General features: G+C 41.3%; 3 protein-coding genes across 6 annotated transcripts in view; all 3 read left to right on the top strand.

Moving 5' to 3' along the window:
• Positions 1-2,041, top strand: part of LOC107395254 (lysosome membrane protein 2) — a 44,327-nt gene extending 42,286 nt beyond the window's left edge. For both annotated transcript variants that reach the window (XM_015974584.3, XM_015974585.3), the window contains one exon: positions 362-2,041. In XM_015974584.3, coding sequence (XP_015830070.3) covers positions 362-472 — 111 coding nt within the window. In that variant the 3' untranslated portion in view covers positions 473-2,041. The remainder of the gene's footprint in view (positions 1-361) is intronic.
• A 1,075-nt stretch (positions 2,042-3,116) lies between these two features.
• LOC107395253 (nucleoporin p54) lies at positions 3,117-12,056 on the top strand. 3 transcript variants are annotated; one of them, XM_015974581.3, is made up of 15 exons: positions 3,117-3,372; positions 3,788-3,895; positions 4,044-4,124; positions 4,273-4,437; positions 4,802-4,888; positions 5,806-5,952; positions 6,621-6,847; positions 6,941-7,128; positions 7,235-7,431; positions 7,515-7,569; positions 8,016-8,109; positions 9,022-9,129; positions 9,539-9,658; positions 11,139-11,249; positions 11,534-12,056. In XM_015974581.3, the coding sequence occupies exons 1-15, from the start codon at positions 3,330-3,332 to the stop codon at positions 11,660-11,662; spliced, it is 1,860 nt and encodes a 619-aa protein (XP_015830067.3). In that variant the 5' UTR covers positions 3,117-3,329; the 3' UTR covers positions 11,663-12,056. The 3 variants fall into 3 exon arrangements, with proteins under 3 accessions (XP_015830067.3, XP_015830068.3, XP_015830069.3); XM_015974582.3 differs by lacking the exon at positions 4,273-4,437; XM_015974583.3 differs by lacking the exons at positions 4,044-4,124; positions 4,273-4,437.
• Positions 12,057-18,411: 6,355 nt separating this feature from the next.
• LOC139070252 (putative leucine-rich repeat-containing protein DDB_G0290503) lies at positions 18,412-20,989 on the top strand. The gene is made up of 3 exons (XM_070551979.1): positions 18,412-18,624; positions 18,695-19,197; positions 19,297-20,989. The coding sequence occupies exons 1-3, from the start codon at positions 18,412-18,414 to the stop codon at positions 20,987-20,989; spliced, it is 2,409 nt and encodes an 802-aa protein (XP_070408080.1).
• Positions 20,990-21,503: the final 514 nt, after the last annotated feature.

Raw genomic sequence — 21,503 nt, forward strand, 5'->3', positions numbered from 1 at the left:
GGAAAGTCAACTTTATTTATGTTGCACTTTACAACAGCATGAAAGCTGACCAACAAGCCAAAAACAAATGCAATAAAAACAAAGCAATTTGCTGCAATATTCAGAATAAAACTCATAATAAAATAAATGAATGACATTAAAAACCAGTAAAAAACAATTAAGTAAAACTGATTTAAAAGCAACTTTAAAAGCGATTTAAAACCAAAAGTGTAAATTCAGTCTTACCTTTGCTGGTTTATAGTCATAAAAATCTGCGGCACTTGTGTTTAAGAACATTAATTTTTAAATTCAGCTTTTTTACAATTAAAAAATAAATAAAACCTGACATTAAATGACCTTTATTGTTAATCTTCCTTTTCAGACTTCCACTGAAGAAGACAGCTCCTACTCTCCAGTCAGCCAAAAGGACAAGGACGACCCCCAAAACGGGAACTGCATCGGCTTGACGCCTAAAGGGGGCACTCAGGCCTGAGGAGGGTGAAGCGGGTGGAGTTTTGAGGAATTCGAGCAGTCCAGAGGGAAGGGGAATGTTTTAAAATTTTTAAACAACATGTTTTAAATTTTCATTCTTAAATCTGAACAAGAGAAGTTTAGCGTATTTGTGAAATAAACTACGGATCAGCAGCTGTTTCCTGCTGCTACGTCCGTAAGGTTGGATCACGTGCAACAGGGTGTGGTGACTAAAGATGGAGAGGAGCTGTTTTTAGTGATTTTAAAACAAAACATTCAAAGTGTCTTGTTGGTGCTGTGCTTCCGTCTGTTTAGCTGGATTCCCTTTGATCTCAGTGCGCTCGGATCTAAATAACTCAGTCATCACTTCCTGTAGAGAAGCAGCGTGTTAAAATCCATAAATGTATTATTTTAAGGTAAAATGTGTCGCTCTCAGGGGATCTCTGATTAGATGTTGTCACACAATCTGAAAGATCATCTAAAAAGAATCAGTTCAGTATTATCACACCCTCAGTGTTGCAAATTCCATTTCTATGGGTTTCTGTGCTTAAATCAGTGCACATCGCATTTACCTGCAGGATGAATTTAGCATTTGTATGTATAAACGGAGTGTGTTGAACCACTTTTGTTCCTGTGTGTGTATGACAGGGATTAAGGTAAAAAAACAAACACTTTGTGTTTGGATTTCCTGTGAATTGTGACACCTGTTGCTTTTTCTTTCTCTCTTTCCTATAAATGTAGAAACTATTGAATGTAGACCAGCTTGAGCATGAGTCTAGTAGTTTTATAACGAGCACAGCCACAATTCTGCTCTGAGATCCTGACACTAACACTGCTGTGTTTTTATGCTGTAGCTGTGACTTTAAAAGGAGCTGAAATAGATAGTTATGTTCATTTCTATGTATAAAATAGTTGTTACAGCCTATAATCCATCTACTCTACAGTGCATACAGATAACAAACAAAAACAGAGTGACACTTGTGTGTTTTTTCTCTTTGCATTGGGGAAAATGTTGATTTTTCAGTCACATTTCATGATTTCTAAAAGAAAACGCTGTGGAATGATTCAAGTGAAACTGTGATGAGCCCAGCTTTTTTATCCTGCTCTTTTACTTTGTTGTAACGTTTCTAAGAGTATTTAGTTCTGTTATTTCACCCCATCTCACAATGTACACAATGGAACAACCACAATGTACATAACAGATAATACTTAGATTTTTGTTCCTTCTTTGTTTAATTGTACAACATTAAAATACACCGAAGTCGTAGAGGTTTTATAGTGAAGGAGATTAGAATTAATGAGCGGGTGGACTAATAGATAACTAGTTTCTGATGTAACAAACAGTATTATTCAACATTAGTCCAGTTCTGTTGAAGGAGGTTAAATTATGTTGTTACACTGATCAAACCAAAACACTGAAAGCACCACGTAGATGTTACACTGGGCTACTTTGTGCCAAATGCTGATTAGATACAATCTCTGTGAATTGATTGTTACTGCTACAAACACGTGTCCTGAGTGTCTGCTTGCTATGAAATGTTGCATCTTGTTGTTTTTACTCTGTACACAAAATAAAAAAGTAGTTTCAGTAGTTCTGTGTTTGCCTCTGAGTTTGGTGAATAAGATGTGAGTGCAGAGGGAATTAAAATACAGGAGATTAGCTGCAGACACGGGAGCAAGGATGAAACCTCCAAAATCTGTAACTTTGACAAGCGTTACGATAAGTTTCAAGTTTACATAATATTCTATTCGTTTTTATTTGTAAATATCTTTGCCATACTTGCATAGCAGCAGCAAATATAAATTCACCCATACATGGACTTAGTTTTTTTTTTGGAGGGGGGAGGGGGAAGATGTCCCCCCACTTTTTCAAAAGTCAATTTTTGTCCCCTGCACTTTTTACCATCCACAAACAATATTACGCTACATTAAATTGGCACTGGTTGAGCACTAGGACCAAGCGGAAAACACCTGCTTGTGTTGAAGCCTGTTTCTCGTTAGAACTGTCTATAAGCTCATCTGTTGGCTCTACTAATACTTGAAAAGATGGCAAGCTATATAAATGAATGAGTCTTGTCTTTTGTAAAACAATTCAGAATATTTTTTATTTCATGTGTGTATGTTTGCATTCATGTAATAGCCCAGAAATCTAGATCGACTGTAGCACAAGCAAAAGGATATAGGGTGGCTTGCTAATTCTTTTGTACTCAAACTAAACTCATGAATGATTCTGTGTTACCAAAGGTAATTTATAATAAAATGTATGTATAGTTTGTATGGATAATAATAATAATAATAATAATAATAATAATAATAATATACGGTTCATGGCTCTTCAAGGACTAATAAACCTCAAAAGCTTCTAATAATTGGAGATTCCCTTTATATTATTTAGAATGTAAGCACTTCCTCTAATACTTTATTTTCTTGTGCTTATTTTTATGTATGCTCATTCATTGAAATATGACTGTTTTCTTTTTTCGAACATAATAGCTCGTCGTGTTTTTATTTGTACTATAAAGTTGATCAAATTAAAGCTGAACAATGTTAAAATCCGGACACTAGGTGGCGGAAGAGCGTTGCTTTGTTGAAGTATGAACAGTCTATGAGTATGAACGATGTGTTGAGAAATACAGAAACGATTAGACTAACTCTAGTTTCAGCGCCTTTGGCTTCCTGACAGGGTCGTGGAAGGCGCTTTATAATTAAAGCTTTGATTGATTGATTATGTAGGAAAACGCACACATGTGTACTAACCAGTCCACACTCCGTGCCAGTTGGTGGCAGTAATGTGGCACGACGTTGGTCGCCAACTGGCATAAAACATCAAACAGGAGAAGAAGAAAAGAAGCGACGAAGAAGAACTGACATTCGCCAACATGGCGTTTAGTTTTGGCGGCGCCACGAGCAATACAGAAGCAAGTATGGACTTTAGTTACCTCTACTTTGTATTCTTTCTCTTAGCGAAAGCTGTGTCGGATATGTGTCATAAACCAGACGCCACAAGGATATGAACGCATTACTAGCATATGTAGTTAGTACGTGTCGCAAGCTAACTGCTGTTGAAGCATCATGTAATCTCACAATCCGGCCAATGCAGCAAACTTCAGTGGGTTGTGTTCCACGTTTTAAGTTAAAGTCATAACTAGTTTGTTACGTATTCAGATGCGGGACAGATTACTTGGTCATCTACCTTTAGCAGTAAAGCCTCCCCATGTTAGCGTCATGCTACGAATCAGCTACTAGTTAGCTACTGTATGAAGTTTTCAGAAAAGCATCGAAGGATACAGTAGAGATGTAATCCAACATTTAAAGACTCGTTTATGTTCTTTTAAAGGCGCGCCCGGGTTCTCATTCGGCGCATTTGGTGCCAAGACGACGGCATCAACCACGTTTGGATTCAACCCCACGGCCACCACGACCACCGCTTCTTCAGGGTTTGGCAGTAAGTCACGCTCCTGACCCACATTCAAGAGGTCTTCTGTGTTTTGTTTTGGCTTTCATTCGTGTGTGTGTGTGTGTGTGTGTGTGTGTGTGTGTGTGTGTGTGTGTGTGTGTGTGTGTGTGTGTGTGTGTGTGTGTGTGTGAAAAAGCTCTAACAGCTCCTGGTTTTGGGACTGTCACCTCCACTTCTGCACCCGCTACAGGATTTAGCTTTGGCTCCACCAACACGGGTAGGACAAACATTAGTTTTAAAGCGCGTTTCATTCGTTTTGTTGATTTTTAGACGATTAACTCACTGAAGAGCTGGTGCCAAATGTAGCATTGTGTCATTTAACTCCGTGTTACTTTCTTCTTGCTGCCTGCCTGCTTCGGCTACAGGATTTGGGGGGCTTGGAGCTGGAAGCACCATGGCTGGCGGGTTTAGTTTTGGGGGGTTTGGTTTAAATGCCAACCCAGCAGCAATCAGCTTTAATGCAGGGTGCTTTGGTACAGCAACCACTACTGGCACTATTTTCAATTTTGGTAATAGCCTGACTAGCACAGGTAGATGATCTCTGTGATCGAGTTCATTTTGTGTTTGCAAAAATCGTTTGTGTCCACCTCCATGTGATGCAGTGTTTTTCTTTCTCCATCTCACCTGGTGACTCTTATACATCTATGTTCTGAAGTTTCACTGTTTTTGCATGAAAGACTGTGTTAAACTATGCTCTCATCTTGTGTGATGATGAATGTGGACATTCAGTACATTTTTTGCAGAACATCATGTTTGATGGATGTCATTTGATCATTGCCAGAAATACTTTTCTGCTACTCACCATGCACCCAGTGATTTCCAACTCTTGTTCTCTCATCTCCTTTCCCTTTAACTCCTTTCATTGGAGGGATTATTCTTTGATTTCCTTTCCAGGTACATTTGGTGGCTTTGGGGCAACGACAACAACAGCTGCTGCACCGGGGTCCACTTTCAGCTTTACTACCCCCTCCAATACAACAGGTTAGTAACAGAGTAACCTCTGTGAGTACACATTTAGAGCAAAATAAATATTAAAGCTGTGCGTGGCGACATTAGGAAGAATTTGGACTAACTTGAATATAAAAAATATATATTGATGGAACCACCCCCCAGCTTTACATGTTACTCTGAAGGTGCTGGTGAATACTGCTACTAGTAGTCAAAGTGGTGATTGACCGTTAGAGGTCTCATGCCTTTACAAGATATTTTTACTGAGACCCTGCTGATTCTCCAGAGCAGGTTAGGTTTCCAGTTTGGGAATTGCATGAGATGACACTTCTCGTCTGCTAATCAGTAATGGTGAGCAGATTCACCATTTAATCAATCGATTGCACTGTGACACTTGCCAATTCAATAACAATTTATAAATATATAAAAAAAATATATAATGAAATGCCTAAAAACAGCTGCTAAGCACGGCAGGAACATAAAAGTTGCACGTACCATTCGTACACTTTAGGGGACGGACCAGCGGAAATGTAATAAACAGCAGTAGAGAGCCTAAGCCACGCCCATTTACTTCCAGTCCGGTCTACTTCCAGCGTGTGAATGACTGTTCTTCGTGGAAGCACTTTCGAGTCCTCTGACACAGAAATGCCAATTACCATTTCAGTTTATTTACTATAAAATCACAAATGAATGTTTAAGAACATGTGTAAGATGCAGGTGATGTCCTATTAACACCAGTTCAAGTTACTATTTTATCCCAAATAAACAACCAAAACAGCAGGTTCTATGATGCTATATTCTTGTTCTAGCATGAACACTGAGCTGCTACAAGATGTCTCACTTTACCAAAACACGGGGCTCTCCTTGTTGCTGTGTTCCTTCTGCAGAGCTGACAGCATCTTTTCTTTTTTGGGTTTTAATTTGTTGCTTTTGAATGCGTTTTGTCTTAGGAGGCCTGTTTGGGAACACAGCCAACAAAGGGTTTGGATTCCCAGCAGGACTGGGAACCGGTACCGCTACTGGAACATCAGGGTTTGGAACTGGATTAGGAGCAACTGGATTTGGAGGTTTTAACATCCAGCCGACGCAGCAGCAAGGTGAGCGCCTCCTTTTCCAAGTGAGTGTTTACCTGCAGAAATCAGGAGATTATTATTGTACCAAGTCTGTTTCTGTACATGAATAAATCCAGTTTCAGACAGTATCTATTAGGGGTGCACAATATATGGGCATCATTAGTGGTATCGGTCAATATAGGTAATTTTTTTTTATCATATCTGTATTGGTCCGATGGGCTGGGCAATATAACTATAGCTATATATATATATATAAATAAATTATATATTGAAATAACTTCCTCGATAGACTCATGAGTACGAGTCGATAGAAACCAACATAAAGAACAGATGAACAGCCGAACATATTAAGTGTTGCTCCATTCTGGACCAATCAGTGGCTGGAAAAGCGTGGCATGAAGCCCCTGGCATTTTGGCTCCTAGGACAATCTAACCCCTCCACCATGATAATGTGCCAGCCCACAGACGTTTCTCAGACATTAAAATAATCTCAAACACTGCACACATTCATAGTGAAAATTCTGCATTAATAGCATTTGTTTAGCTGTCCTAAACCCATCCTACGATGCAAAGTGAGTCAACAACCAGAAAGTTTCAGCTGCTCATCCATCTCAACTAAAACTGTTATTTAAAACAACAAACTCCAAAGAATTTAGGTTAATCTGAGACGTGTTTTCCTTTTGCCTGAGCAGGAGGCCTGTTTGGCCCGCAGACCCAACAGCAGGGTCAGACTCAGCCCAGCCAGCTTTACCAGCAGGTCACCGCTCTGTCGGCCCCGACCCTCTTAGGAGATGAACGAGACTCCATACTGGCTAAGTGGAACCAGCTGCAGGCCTACTGGGGTACAGGGAAGGGCTACTACAGCAACAACAACCCGCCTGTGGAGTTTACTCAGGAGAACTCTTTTTGCAGGTTCAAGGTAATCAGGAACAGTTAGAATTATTCACCTGGTTCTTTTCAGTTTGATACTAAAATAGTGATCTGTTGGCTTTGGGGTTGTTTTTGCTCCTAGGCAGTGGGATATAGCTGCATCCCAGTAAGCAAGGATGAAGATGGTTTAGTGGTGCTGGTTCTGAATAAAAAGGAAGCTGATGTTCGAGCTCAGCAGCAGCAGCTGGTCGAGTCCCTTCACAAAGTCCTGGGAAGCAACCAGACTCTGTCAGTTAATGTAGATGGTGTCAAAGCCCTGCCCAATGACCAGTAAGTCTCTAAACCTGCTGCACAAACACACCTAGCAGTTAGTGCTTGTTTTACATCATTTACACACTCCTAAAGTAAAAGTGTTTTCTTCATGTTTGTTTTGTAGGACAGAGGTCATCATTTACTTGGTGGAGCGTTCCCCCAATGGAACCTCCAAGAGGATCCCATCTTCCACCTTCCTTGCCTTCCTGGAGCAGGCCAGTGTTAAGGTTCAGCTGACGCAGATTGGAGTGACCATGTCAGTCACACGAACAGAGCTCTCCCCGGCTCAGCTCAAGCAGCTGCTGCAAAATGCTCCTGCAGGTAAACATCTTCCTACATTTACCACCATGGCCGCTGCGTGTTCTCAACGTGTGTGTTCTGAAGATGTCGTCTTCCCTCCACAGGAGTGGACCCCATCATCTGGGAGCAGGCTAAGGTGGACAACCCGGACCCTGAGAGGTAACCATCGATGATACAAACTTCCCTCGTAAAACTAAACTAATGTGAGGCCTATCATGTTTATGTTTATGTATTTAACAGACGCTTTTGTCCAAAGTGACTTACAAGTGATAATCGGCATGTTGCCCTTGAGGCTAACAACAACAATAACAACAACATCAGTCATGGAAAGTAGGGAACAAGGAGTGGACAGTAGAGAGGGGGGACGGGTGCAGGCAAGGTGCTAGTTCAGGAGATGCTCTCTGAAGAGCAGGGTCTTCAGGAGTTTCTTGAAAATTGAAAAGGAAGCCGCAGTTCTGGTAGTGCTTGGAAGGTCATTCCACATTTGTGGAACGATGAATGAGAAGACCCTGGATTGTCCTGAGCGTGGTGTAGGCACTGCTAGCCAACGATCCTGTGATGACCGGAGCGGCCGGGCCGAGACTCATCTTTCTGTTCTCCTCCAGGTTAATCCCTGTGCCCATGGTTGGGTTTAAGGAGCTGCTCTGCAGATTGCAGATCCAGGAGCAGATGACTAAACAACACCAGACAAGAGTGGATGTGAGTAAAAATATCTCTGCTGTTGTTTCTAGATTTAGAAAATGTGGGAAAAAAAGAGGAACAAGAAGTGGACTCGGCGTGGTTTGGTTATCAACAGCAGGAACTCTGGGGCGGATCTCTGCGGTGCCAAGGACGGTTCACAGATGTAGTTGATGCCTGCTGCCAGCACTTATTTTCAGCTTGAATTATTAGAAATACTGCTGTAAGTGTCAGTGTCAAGAGCAGATGTGCTTCGCTCTTTTACGGCAAAGTTAGGCCAAAAATCTAATTTCCTTTTGTGGTTTGGTTATGACAGAAAGTAAAGGATGATCTAAGTATGAAACATTATTATTAATAATTAAATTTATAGTCTGAGATCAAGTCTAGCACTTGGACTCAGATGGGAGTGTTGCTGATTTAAAGGGATACTTAGCAGTTCTGGCTTGCTTTTAGCACCCCCTAGTGTCTGTTAGTCAAAGGCAAAAGTAAAACTTATATCTGCTGTGCATTTGTCTTTTTAACACCTTAATCTAACAGCTGAATCGTCTCCTCAGCCTTCATTGGTGCCTACAGGAGCGCTTCATCACTAAATTAAACAAATCAGCTGTGTTCACGATCTAAAACATGCAGGAAACATGTTGGAAGCAGACTCCAGGGCCAGGCATGTCTGCTCCACATTCCTAAATCCAACCGGACCAGACCAGCAACGCTGAAGTTGCAAGTGTGAGATTCTGGCCAGGGCGGTGGGGTCTGAGTGACATTTCATTAACCCTGTAAAGGGTCATTTTAGCACAAACTGGCACAAGAACATTATTTAAAAATATGAAAAAGTTTCATAGTATGCCTTTAAAAGTCAACATGTGTGTCCAGTGCAGCTGCAGCATGGTTGGGTTTTTCAGGTCTATAATAATTTGACCCTATTTGCATTAACAGATCATCTCCAATGACATCAGTGAGCTGCAGAAGAACCAGGCAACAACTGTGGCCAAGATTGCTCAGTACAAGAGGAAACTGATGGACCTTTCTCACAGGGTCCTGCAGGTAGCGGCTTCATGCTTCTGAAGCTCATTTCTGATGTGCACCTCTCTCACTGGTCCAGTTCTGGTATCAAGACAGCTGATCTGCATTTTTACCAAAGCTGACTAAAACTGAGACCTAACCAGAAGTAGTCTGTATTTGGTCTGAAACCAGCCCAGAGGTGTTTCATCTGAGACAAAGATTTATGTAAACGACACAAAGCTGACGTTCTAAGAGCTCAGCTCAGCAGCACTGGTGCAGTTTCTGTCTTTGAAGAGATTAATGTCTGTTGGAAAAATCCATTTCAAATATATGTTCTTTATTTTTTTCATTCCAAGAAAAGCTTCTGGTCAGATGTGAATGACCTGGCATGTCTGCATCTCTTCCTGCTGACACTTCTAATCATTCTGCCATGCCGCTAACTTTCCTGCAGGTGCTGATCAAACAGGAGATTCAGAGAAAAAGCGGTTATGCCATACAAGTGGACGAGGAGCATCTCAGAGTGCAGCTGGACACCATCCAGTCAGAACTCAATGCACCCACACAATTCAAGGCAAGTGTGTCTAAAGCAGAGCAGCGTTTCCTCTCAGTACACGGGTTCAGCCTTTAAAGCAGTAAAGCAGGAAATCAACTTCAAACTAATAGAAAGGCTTTAATGTTGACCTGAAACCATCTACTAGCACATTTACACCTTTCAGTCAGGCAGTACTTTATAAAACACATTTTCATTTTTATAGTCTGTATTCATAAGTAAACAAGATTCACCATATTTACGTTTAATTGTTGGAGTCTTTGTGAATCTAAAAGAACAGAGTGAACTAGAGGCCGGCCGATATATTCAGTTTTCTCTGTATCAGCCGAAATATTTAGGCCCTGTCCACACGTAGCCGGGGATCTGCCAAAACGTAGATATTTTTCTACGTTTCGGCCTGTCATCCACACGAAAACGGAGTTTTTTCACACGAAAACGGATCTTTTTAAAAACTCCGGCCAAAGTGAAGATCTGCGTTTTCTCCGTTTTGGGGGTCTGCGTGTGGACGGACAAAACCGGAGTTTTAAGGTCCGCAACGTCACTCTCCGCGACAAAAAAATGCTGACATCACGTGTTCGACCTGTGTTTACATTAGCCGGCATCATGGAAGCCCTCAGAGCTGCGCTCTGTCACTACCCGATCCATCAATTGTCCAAGCGCTTTCTGCTTGTTTGTTTTTGCAAGCGGAATTACTGCTCCTTGCGGAAGACCACAGACAAAGTACGAGGTTAAGAACGGGGGAAGTACTGCCGTCTACAGGTCTGGCATGTCCTTAACAACGTATTTATCCGGGTACGTGTGGACAGAGTTTGTTTTTAAAACGCAGTGGTGTGGATGCAAGTTTTTGGAGGGGCGGATATTCGTTTTCAAAAAACCCGGCTATGTGTGGACTAGGCCTTATTACAGCCGAAATATTTATTACAAGCCAATTAAAAAAAAAATCAGTCATTCGTGTGGCCAACTGCCTCCATTACTAAATTGAAGAAGGGACCCGAAGGACCCCAACACAGTCGGTTTTTTTTTATGTTTTGAGTTTGTTTTATATTTGAAGTTCAATAAATATTAAAAGATTTACAGACTTATTCATTTATTTTGCACACAGTGAGTGTTTAGTTGTCTTTCGCAATCAATGTGCTGCTGAAACACACATGCACACAAACACACACACAGAAATTGAATACACCTTCCAGTGCTACTTGGACACGTCATCAGTGAAGAACCCGGGGTCATAGGGTGTTTCGGGTCTTTAATCTTCATACACCCTCACCCGGGCGACCCAGCTGCCACACACACACACACACACACACACACATATAATAATCTGCTATAGACATCAGCCATGGGCAACAAAATTTTTAAAAAATCGGTATCGTCCTTTAAAAATAACCATATTGCTCGGCCTCTAGAGTGAACTTTGCAGCTATTAAATATTAAACTAGTTCTGCTTTTAGGACAAGCTCCATTTATTAATGTTGTGTTTGTGTCCTCTGGTCTTTCTCAGGGCCGGTTGAATGAGTTAATGTCTCAGATTCGAATGCAGAACCACTTTGGGGCTGTGAGGTCAGAGGAGCGCTACAGCGTTGATGCTGGTCTTCTCAGAGAAATCAAACAAGTAAGAGTCTACCTTTGCTCTTTAAAATCTGTCCTTTTGCTCCTGAACTTTTACTCAAGTTTCTAAAAACAAAATCCTGAACTTGTGACCTGAAGACTTGATACTTCTTGAAAAACTTCTTATATTGATTTTCTGAGTGAAAAAGAAGGAAAAACACCAATTATTTGCTTAAATTAAATAACAACTCATTGTGATAATTCCACGTGTTCGAGATCTCTAAAAGCACAGCTTTGTGTATCATGGCGGTTTATTTTAAACAGTGTTTGCGTTTCTCACACGTTCAGCACTTGAAGCAGCAGCAAGATGGTTTAAGTCACCTGATCAGCGTCATTAAAGAAGACCTGGAGGACATCAAACTGATAGAGCATGGACTGAGTGATCGTGGCCACACGAGAGGAGGCATCCTGAGCTGAGCCCAGGAGCCTGAATCAGTCTGGAGCGAGGCGTGCTTCTCACCCAGACCAGATATGTCTCGACCACAGCTCCAAAGGTCTAAATGAACAGACTCGGAAAGGATCTGTTTGCTCTCTTCTTGTGTTTTTGGTGGGTTTATTAAATCACACCTTTTTTAATCAATAAAAGAAAGCTTCTCTACATTCAGAAGCCTGATGGAGACTCAGTGGTGTCTAATAAAGCTGGCTACCCTTCAGTCTAATCAGATTATGGATTTGATGCGACTATAAATGTCTGGAGCAAGTAAACAAGGTAGGATTAAATGTGCTCCATGGTCTGAAACTATGTAAATACATGTTTGTCTTTCTTTTTTACACTATTAGAATAATAATAAATTTAGTGTAAAGCTGATAACAGTTGCGCTTCTTTACTTTGATTCAGGCTGAAATTTTAAAATTTCCACCTTTTTACTGGCCATTTTTCTGCCATGTTGGATTTCATGTTTAGACAGTTTGTTTATACGAGTCGTCTGACCTTCTCTGTTTACCTCCTCAGACTTTCACTTACCTGCATCTCATCCGAGCACGGCTGGAGCTAATAGGATTTATGTTGTGGATTTGCTTTCCTTTTGGGGTGAAGGCTTTCACACAGATTATTTCCCATCATGCAACAGTGTCGCCCACATCCAAACGTTCTGAATTAAATGTCAAAGAACAAATGAAAGTAAACATGAAAAATATTTTAAAAAGAACATTTAATAACAAGACGTGAATTTTAAAGTAAAGTATATTCCATAAAGCTTTAAAAGGGTAGAAGACACATGCGTGTCAGTAACTCCTAAAGCTCCGGGTCAATCCAGCCATCAGGTGTGTGAGGAGAGGTCCACCAGACGAAAGGCCTCCATGAACTATGTCTGAGCCAGATCAGTGATGGCCTCATCACTGATCTCCATCTTCAGATTTACAAACATTTGGCCTCAGCTACATTTCCATAAGAGCAACCCTACATACATAAGTAGTTTTCAGTGCTTGGTTTTGTCTTGAATCTGTTTCCATCAAGCTCTATTATTATTATTATTTTTTGCTTGTTTCAGTTCTGGAGGGTAGTAGCTGAGGTTCAGACTGTACACACAGGCCAACAACATGGCTACTGTTAGTGGTACAACAACTCACCCAGAACTTTAACTCCCTCCAGAATAATACCAACATCTTCTGGTTCATCCATTTGGCTCCACCTCTTTTTGAATCTCATAGATTGCAAACGTCTCCATTTTGTAACCAGCCCAGTCATCCTCCGAATCTGGCAGTATTTTGCCCCATCCCACAACCCATTTGCCAGGTACACGCACACACACACACACACAAAACCTAAAAAACGGCATATGTAAACACGGCTGAGTTCAGCTGGGTTAGGTAATGAATGACACACCGTCAGGTGAGCCATCTGCATCAGCAGTAGATCGACGGCAGCAGCCGAGGCGCCAACCCAGGGAGGGAGGGCAGAGGGCCCCACAGAGGAAACACTGGCGTGATTAAAATAAGTAAAATGAAAATAATATTAAGAATAATAGCAAATATGGATAGCAAAAAAAAAACTAATAACTTCAAAGAGATAGTAAAACACTAAAACATAAATGTCTAATACCACTAAAATGAAAATAATTAATAGAACAGGAAATGCAGCTAAAACATCAGGGAAAAGCTGAGCTAAAAAGGTGGATCTTGATCCTGCTCTTAAAAACATGAACATTCTCTACGATCCTGAGGTCCTCTGGCAGCCTGTTCCAGAGACGAGGGCCATCAAATTGGAAGGACGCCTCACCATGGGTATGTGTCCTGACTTTTGGAATCACAAAGAGACGGCTGACAGAGGAGAGGAGGGTTTTTGAGGTAAAAGCAGTTCCGAAAGATAAGAAGGCCCAAGACCATTAAGGCACTCAAAAACCATTAAGAGAACCTTAAAATCGATCCTGAAACATACGGGGAGCACGAGACAAATGTGTGGATATGTGGGGTCTCGGCTGTGTGTTGGCATTTTTTTTCTGGGTCACCATTTGTTTCCACCTGACAAATATGAAGCTATGAGAGTCATTGTGAAGTTTCTTGGTCAGCCGGACGACTATTCCCTTTATAAAGGTCGGCATTTCCAACACTTTTTCCAACTGGAGCAAATTTGCCCTCAACTTTATTGGAGGTTAAAAGCACCAGAATAATACAAACTTCACACAGGAAGGCCTGCAATTAAGAGCTGCCACATTTATGATATGTTGGAGTCTCTGGATGATTTATTGCACAGGCCAGCGGACGATCCCAGCACAACTGAAGATTTAAAATGATTTGTTGACCTATTAAAGCAAATGTTAGCCCTAAATCCAGCAGACAGTGTGGTCAGGGGCTAGACCGCGAATAAAATTCAAGACCCTTCAATTAGACAAAAAACATGGCGGCCTCGCGCTCCCGGACCTGAGGGGATATTATTATGCTTCTCAAATGAGATATATGGTTTGTTGGTGTTCCTCAGAAGTGGAAGCTAGATGGAGGCACATAGAACTAAAGCAGGGGCGTCGCCAACCCCACACACGTCTGGGGGGCAAAATTACTCCAGAGAAAGATGGAGGTGTTATAGTTGAGGACGCTTTAATAATATGGAAGAGGATTAAGGGTAGATACAACTTGACGAGTGTTTCAAAGCTGTTGATTTGGCCGTCTGTGAATCTTAGCTCCCAACCAGGAAAAATTGATGCACTTTTTTTAAGTTGGAGAGACAGAGGACTACTGGCAATATGTCAATGCGTAGAAGGAAACACCTTTAAAACATTTGACAAATTGAGAAAAGAGTATAAACTCGAGCACAGAGACTTATTTAAATACTTTCAAGTCAGACATTTTTATAACACGGAAATAAAGAAGAATATACCTACCGGAGATAATGCCATTATAAAGATTTTCAGAGAGGCCTATAAGTGCCTACCAAGTAAAACTGTATCTAAATTGTATAGAGGACTGCAGGAACAAAGGAGGAACAACACATTGTATATTAAAACAAGATGGGAAAAAGAGTTGGGTGTGGAGATCACAAAGGGGGAATGGGTTTCAATGTGTATGACTCAACAGACATCTACAAATTCTAAAAGATGGAGGACTTTTGGATGGAAGAGCTTAGTAAGATTTTTTATTACGCCCCAGATTATTAGCAAACAACAAGGAACTATGGGGTTGTGCTGGAGAAAGTGCGGACATCAAAAAGCAGATCACTCTCACCTGTTTTGGCTATGCCCAAAGCTACAGCAGATGAGGGACTCTATCTTACAGATCTGTGGAAGGATACTCGGCAGAGACGTCCCTATAGACCCTAAGATCGTGCTGCTGGGACTGGTAACGAATGAAGGGACTGAGGCCCGGGACTTGTACCTCTTTAAAATTTTGGTTCTGGCATATAAGAAGGCCGTTACACGGTCCTGGCTCAAAGAAGACCCACCTAGGATAAAAGACTGGCTGGACATTGTGGAGGATATCCATTTGATGGAAAAGCTGACCTTTTTCTTACGCCTCCGAGGCCATCTATACTATAAATACTGGACAAAACGGATAGTTTACAGGGAAATGGTGGTGTAATTCATTTAGAGAGATAACTTTTTTCTCCCGTTTTCTTTTCCTTTTTGTAGGATGTTACAGTGCCCCCTTGTGTTCGTTGTGTTTTTTGTTGGTTTTGTATGTTGAGATAAAGGAAAATGTTAAATAAAGATTAAAAAAAAAATCCAGCAGACAGAATCCTTCTGGCGGATGCTCTAGATCACAGGTTTTTCACAATGGAGCCTCTCGCTGAAGACGTTAAGATCCATTCTGTCTCAGTAACACATGAAAGACCCCGCGACCCAGACAGATCTCCAGAAACTGAGTTCACATACTCTGATCTGGAGGACTCAGAATCTGAAAGTGAAGAATCAGATTTAGAATTAACGAAAGGATTTGTTTTCAGAACTTCGTCAAATGTATACGTTATAGAGCGCATGCTAGGGTCTGGTGCCTATGGGCAAGTGTTTAAGTGTAAAATAGAAGGGACAGATGAGATGGTAGCAATAAAATTACTGAGTAGAAATCGTTATCATTCAGCTTTAAAGGAAGTGGAAGCTTTAAAATATGTTGGTCAGTTGGATTCTAACAAATATAACATGATTGAGTTAATTGATCATTTTGAATATAGGGGATGTGTCTGCCTTGTGTTTGAGCTGTTAGATTTAAGTTTATCTGACTTAATAAGAAAATGAGAACGGGCACCTCAGAAGTTAGCTGAAATTAGACCCATTGCACACCAGCTGTTGGTTACGCTTAAAGCTCTGCAAAGTGTTGGTGAGGCTCACACAGACATAAAGCCAGATAACATCATTGTAGCATTCAGTCAATATTGAGAAGGCCGGAACTGATGGTGAATGATGATTTATTGAGCCGTCCGTATCATCAACCAACCAACGTAAGAGCTAGGCATAAACAAAAAAAAAAAAAAATCATAAAATAAACCATAATGCATAACTGATTACATTGGTAGCCTTTTCCACAATTAATACAATCATATAGACACGTTCCGTTTTCATAACAACATTCTGAATTATAGTTACAAACCTTGTTCCCCTTATCAACTGAAGCTAGACAGAAGTATTCTTCAAACTTTCTTTGTCTTCTTCTCCGTGAACCGTTAATAGCCTATCCTTTGCTCCGTCTTTACTTCTAATAGATTTCCGTTTGCTTCTTCTGTGATGCGCCCGTTGCGCCTCCCTACTTGGCTACAATTGCTATGACGCTATCAAAATAAAAGCCCGTATACCTTTGCCATTGTTAAACATAAAGAAATAGTTCACCTTTACATTCACCTTTACACTCCCACCAAATTATTTGCTATTGAACATATAAACACAAATAATTTTTCCATAACGATAACAGTAGCTTAACAGATACTTTGTATAAAATTCAAAAACAAAAATAAATAAATAAAACATTTTCCAAAACTTTAAAGCATTGTAGATTCAAACATTACAGTCTTCTAACAACAAGACCAACTTATGAACAGGGCGTTCTACCTCAGACATTTTGCTGACACGTTGGCCCTTATTGTTTAGATTTTTGTCTGCAGAGGCTATTTTGACCTTTCTGACAAGTCCATCAGTGTCCTGCACAATGTCCAAGATTCGACCAAGTTTCCATTCAGAGCGTGGTAGCATGTCATCTTTGTCCATCACTATGTCTCCAATTTGCATGTTTCTTTTAGGTGTGTGCCATTTTTGTCTCACTATAAGGTTCTGAAGGTATTCTTTTCTCCATCTGCTCCAGAACTGCTCAAGAAGGTACTGAACTTGGCGCCACCGCTTTCGTGCATACAAGCCCTCTTTTATGAATGTTCCGGGTGTTTTTATTAATATTAATATTAATACTAATATAATTACTATTATTATTAATAATAACAATAATTACAATACTAATACTACTATTAATAACTCTAACGAACACAATAGAAGAATCTGTGTGTGACATCATAAAGGAGGGTTTTAACTTGGTACATTCCGAGACTATAAAAGGCCCAGCAGCAGCACTTCAGTCTTTTCAGAGCTACTGCTGTGAACACACCACTGTCTTTAAACACCCAAGTAAGTTTGACCAAACCCTTTTTGTCACTCAAATCATGAACAGAAGAAACGTGTCGTTGTACGACTCATGTCTACACCCAGAAGAAATGGATTATGAGTCAGACATGGAAAATGCTATGTTTGATGAAACAGAACATACATCTGTCTTAGATGCTGAGATAGAGTCACTTCACTATGAGACTAAATTACCTGCTGAACTGGAGTTCCCTGGATCTGAGACAGTCGACTCTGATTCTGAGACGATGGTCCCTAGATCTCAGATGGTTCAGCGGGAATTAGCTGGTTTTAAACGCCCAAGAAAGCCACAACAACCCCTTACTTTCGCTGAACTCATCGACTTTAGTTGTTATGGTGAGTACAAAAAGTCAGATCTACTGTCTACAACTAAAGAGATGGAGTCTGAGATGACAGAACAAACATCTGTCTCTGATGCTGAGAAAGAGTCTCTTCCTAATGAGACTCATTTATCTGCTGACCTGGAAATCTCTGGATCTGAGACGGTTGTCCCTAGACCTCAGACGGTTCAGCAGGAATTTGTTGATTTTAAAAGCAGGCAAATTGATGAAGTTTTGAAACAAGTGGATCATTTGAAAGAAAAACTGCAGAATACAAATACTTGTTTCAATCAGGAGAAGGAGAAGAGGATTGCTGCAGAGAACCAGTGTGAAAAACTGGAGGAACAACATTTGGGCTTAGAAGCGATGTTAAGCAGAGAAAAAGATGAGAAAATCAATGCAGAAAAGAAATTTCTTGACAAGCTGGAGAAATTAAAGGAGCAGCTTTCAGAAAAGAACGTTTTCATCGAAAATCTGCAAACAGATTTAGATCAAGAACATCGGTTCAGACTCGTTAGTGTCCAGGAGCAGAAGAACGGCCAGCATAAAGTTAACGAGAACTATAAGAAGGAAATGAAAGATCTTAAGAAAAGGAACGGTGACCTCTCTGAGATGCTGGACAACGTTAAAACGGATCTGAAGAACAGAGACATGAAACTTCTGGAAGAGCGAAATAATTTTAAGCATCAGCTCAAACAGAAGAAGCTAATCTGCGAAGATTTAGAGAAACGTTTGAACAAAGAAAACGAGCTCCGCCTGACCTGTGAGGAAGAACTCAAAAAAAACTAAAGATCAAATGAGTTCAATGAACGGAAATCTCAAGAAGGAGATCAACGACCTGAAACAGAAGAACTTGGAGCTCAGTCAGACGCTGAGAAGTGGTCAGGCTGTAGAAACTAAATCAGAGCAGATGTGTGAGGATCTGCAGAAGTTTAAGCAGCTGCTCCATGAAAAAATGTCCGTCTGTGAAGAACTTAGCAGCAGTCTGGACATGGAGAAGCAGCTCAGAGTTAGCTACGAGGCTCAGCTGGACTCTTAACAGGGCGATAGCCTGTGAGAACTCAGATCTTAAAGAGCAGATCAAAGATCTGACACAGAGCAACTCTGAACTCAGAGTGGTCGTGGAAAACCTGACCGCTGAGAACGCTGCTTCTCACAAGGAGTTGGTTGAGCAGCAGGAGAGCTTCAAACATCAACTCCAGGATAAATCTGTCGCCTGTGACCTTTTGAAAGAAAAACTGCAGAATACAAATACTTGTTTCAATCAGGAGAAGGAGAAGAGGCTTGCTGCAGAGAACCAGTGTGTGCTTTACAAGGAGCAAACTAAAGAGATGGAGAACGGTTTGGTTCAGCAGCAACAAAAGCTGGTGGCTTTAGAAAAGCAGTTACAGGAGCAGAAAAACGTGAATAAAGATTTAATAGAAATCTGCTCAGATCTAAAAGGTGAGACAGATGAGTCTCGTTTTTCTGGAGTCTCGAGAAACGATCTGATCGAGAACTTTGAAAAGCTGGAGGAACAACATTTGGGCTTCGAAGCGATGTTAAGCAGAGAAAAAGATGAGAAAATCAATGCAGAAAAGAAGTTTCTTGACAAGCTGGAGAAATTAAAGGAGCAGCTTTCAGAAAAGAACGTTTTCATCGAAAATCTGCAAACAGATTAAGATCAAGAACGTCGGTTCAGACTCGTTAGTGTCCAGGAGCAGAAGAACGCCCAGCATAAAGTTAACGAGCACTATAAGAAGGAAATGAAAGATCTTAAGAAAAGGAACGGTGACCTCTCTGAGATGCTGGACAACGTTAAAACGGATCTGAAGAACAGAGACATGAAACTTCTGGAAGAGCGAAATAATTTTAAGCATCAGCTCAAACAGAAGAAGCTAATCTGCGAAGATTTAGAGAAACATTTGAACAAAGAAAACGAGCTCCGCCTGACCTGTGAGGAAGAACTCAAAAAAACTAAAGATCAAATGAGTTCAATGAATGGAAATCTCAAGAAGGAGATCATCGACCTGAAACAGAAGAACTTGGAGCTCAGTCAGATGCTGAGAAGTGGTCAGGCTGTAGAAACTAATTCAGAGCAGATGTGTGAGGATCTGCAGAAGTTTAAGCAGCTGCTCCATGAAAAAATATCCATCTGTGAAGAACTTAACAGCAGCCTGGACATGGAGAAGCAGCTCAGAGTTAGCTACGAGGCTCAGCTGGACTCTAGCAGGGCGATAGCCTGTGAGAACTCAGATCTTAAAGAGCAGATCAAAGATCTGACACAGAGCAACTCTGAACTCAGAGTGGTCGTGGAAAACCTGACCGCTGAGAATGCTGCTTCTCACCAGGAGTTGGTTGAGCAGCAGGAGAGCTTCAAACATCAACTCCAGGATAAATCTGTCGCCTGTGACCTTTTGAAACAAGTGGATCATTTGAAAGAAAAACTGCAGAATACAAATAATTGTTTCAATCAGGAGAAGGAGAAGAGGCTTGCTGCAGAGAACCAGTGTGCGCTTTACAAGGAGCAAACTAAAGTGATGGAGAATGGTTTGGTTCAGCAGCAACAAAAGCTGGTGGCTTTAGAAAAGCAGTTACAGGAGCAGAAAAACGTGAATGAAGACTTACAAGAAATCTGCTCAGATCTAAAAGGTGAGAACTCAGATCTTAAAGAGCAGATCAAAGATCTGACACAGAGCAACTCCGAACTCAGAGTGGTCGTGAAAAACCTGACCTCTGAGAATGCTGCTTCTCACCAGGAGTTGGCTGAACAGCTGGAGAGTGTCAAACATCAACTCCAAGATAAATCTGTCGTCTGTGAAAACCTGGAAACAGGTTTCACCAACGAACAGAAGCTCAGACTCCAGCTTTCCCAGCAACTCCAGGAAACATCTGGCCTGTGTGAGAGCCTGGAAAATCAGCTTAGAGACGAGCAGAAGATCAGACTTGGTTTGGAGACTGAGCTCGCCCAAAACAGAGACGTGGTCAGTGCAGGTCATGATGATTTGATGGCCAAACTAGAACAGATGGAGGAAAAAGAAACGAAACTCTGTAAAGTCGTCATTAACCTCCAGTTAGATCTGTTTAGAAGAAAAAAGCAGCATGAGGAAGAGTTGGGAATCCTGAAGGAACAAGTCTCTAAACTCGAGGCACTGACTACAAATCTGGAAAGTCAAAATCAGATCGTAAGACAAAAGACTGAATGTTTTAACCCAGATCAGCAAACAGAAGCGATCAGTGAGCAGAACGTGGACGCTGCAGAAGGAAACAAGAGTCTTCCTGCTGAAAACGACTCTTTAGCAGAAAGCCTCGAGTCCCAGAGAGACGCTCCACACTCAGACACAAAAAAAAACTGGATAAAGTTTCTGTGTGGAGACGTTTCAAGAAATCTGTAACACCGGGATGTCTCCGTCAGCACAAAAACAGACAACCTAGCAACTAACCTCCCTCCTAACTAATCAGAAAAGGCTAATTAGAAGACATCCCATCGGGCAGCACTGTCCAGGATGAATCTGAGAAGTTAAACCAGCCACTGCCTCCCCAAAGACCCTGTTTAGAAAAAATAAAAGATAAATAAACAAGCCCCCCCAACACACACACAGAAGGAAAAAAACGGGGCATCATGGTGGCACAGTGGCTAGCACTGTTGCCTCACAGAAAGGCCACTGGTTCAAATCGGATCAGCTTCCTTTCTGCGTGGAGTTAGCATGTTCTCCCCATGAATGCGTGGGTTTTCTCCCGGTGCTCGGGTTCCCCCCACACGCCAAAAACACACTAAAAACACGCTTAGGTCAATCGGTGACTAAATTATCCCTAGCTGTAAGTGAGTCACTGTGATGGACAAGACCTGCTTGCTCAGTAGGAGGGACTGCTGTAAAATCACTGACACAAGTCAGTGACTCAATGAGA

The sequence above is a fragment of the Nothobranchius furzeri genome, chromosome 6, assembly GCF_043380555.1.
Source record: "Nothobranchius furzeri strain GRZ-AD chromosome 6, NfurGRZ-RIMD1, whole genome shotgun sequence".
In the NCBI taxonomy this organism is placed as follows: Eukaryota; Metazoa; Chordata; class Actinopteri; order Cyprinodontiformes; family Nothobranchiidae; genus Nothobranchius; species Nothobranchius furzeri.

Bases quoted from the DNA above. Each gene is read 5' to 3' on its own strand.
- LOC107395253 (XM_015974581.3), top strand. From the start codon at position 3,330: ATGGCGTTTAGTTTTGGCGGCGCCACGAGCAATACAGAAGCAA. The intron at 3,373-3,787 runs GTATGGACTTTA...GTTCTTTTAAAG, and splicing joins CACGAGCAATACAGAAGCAA to GCGCGCCCGGGTTCTCATTC. The intron at 3,896-4,043 runs GTAAGTCACGCT...TGTGTGAAAAAG, and splicing joins CGCTTCTTCAGGGTTTGGCA to CTCTAACAGCTCCTGGTTTT.
- LOC139070252 (XM_070551979.1), top strand. From the start codon at position 18,412: ATGAGTTCAATGAACGGAAATCTCAAGAAGGAGATCAACGACCTGAAA. The intron at 18,625-18,694 runs GTTAGCTACGAG...CTTAAAGAGCAG, and splicing joins ACATGGAGAAGCAGCTCAGA to ATCAAAGATCTGACACAGAG. The intron at 19,198-19,296 runs GTTTCTTGACAA...ACGTCGGTTCAG, and splicing joins AAAATCAATGCAGAAAAGAA to ACTCGTTAGTGTCCAGGAGC.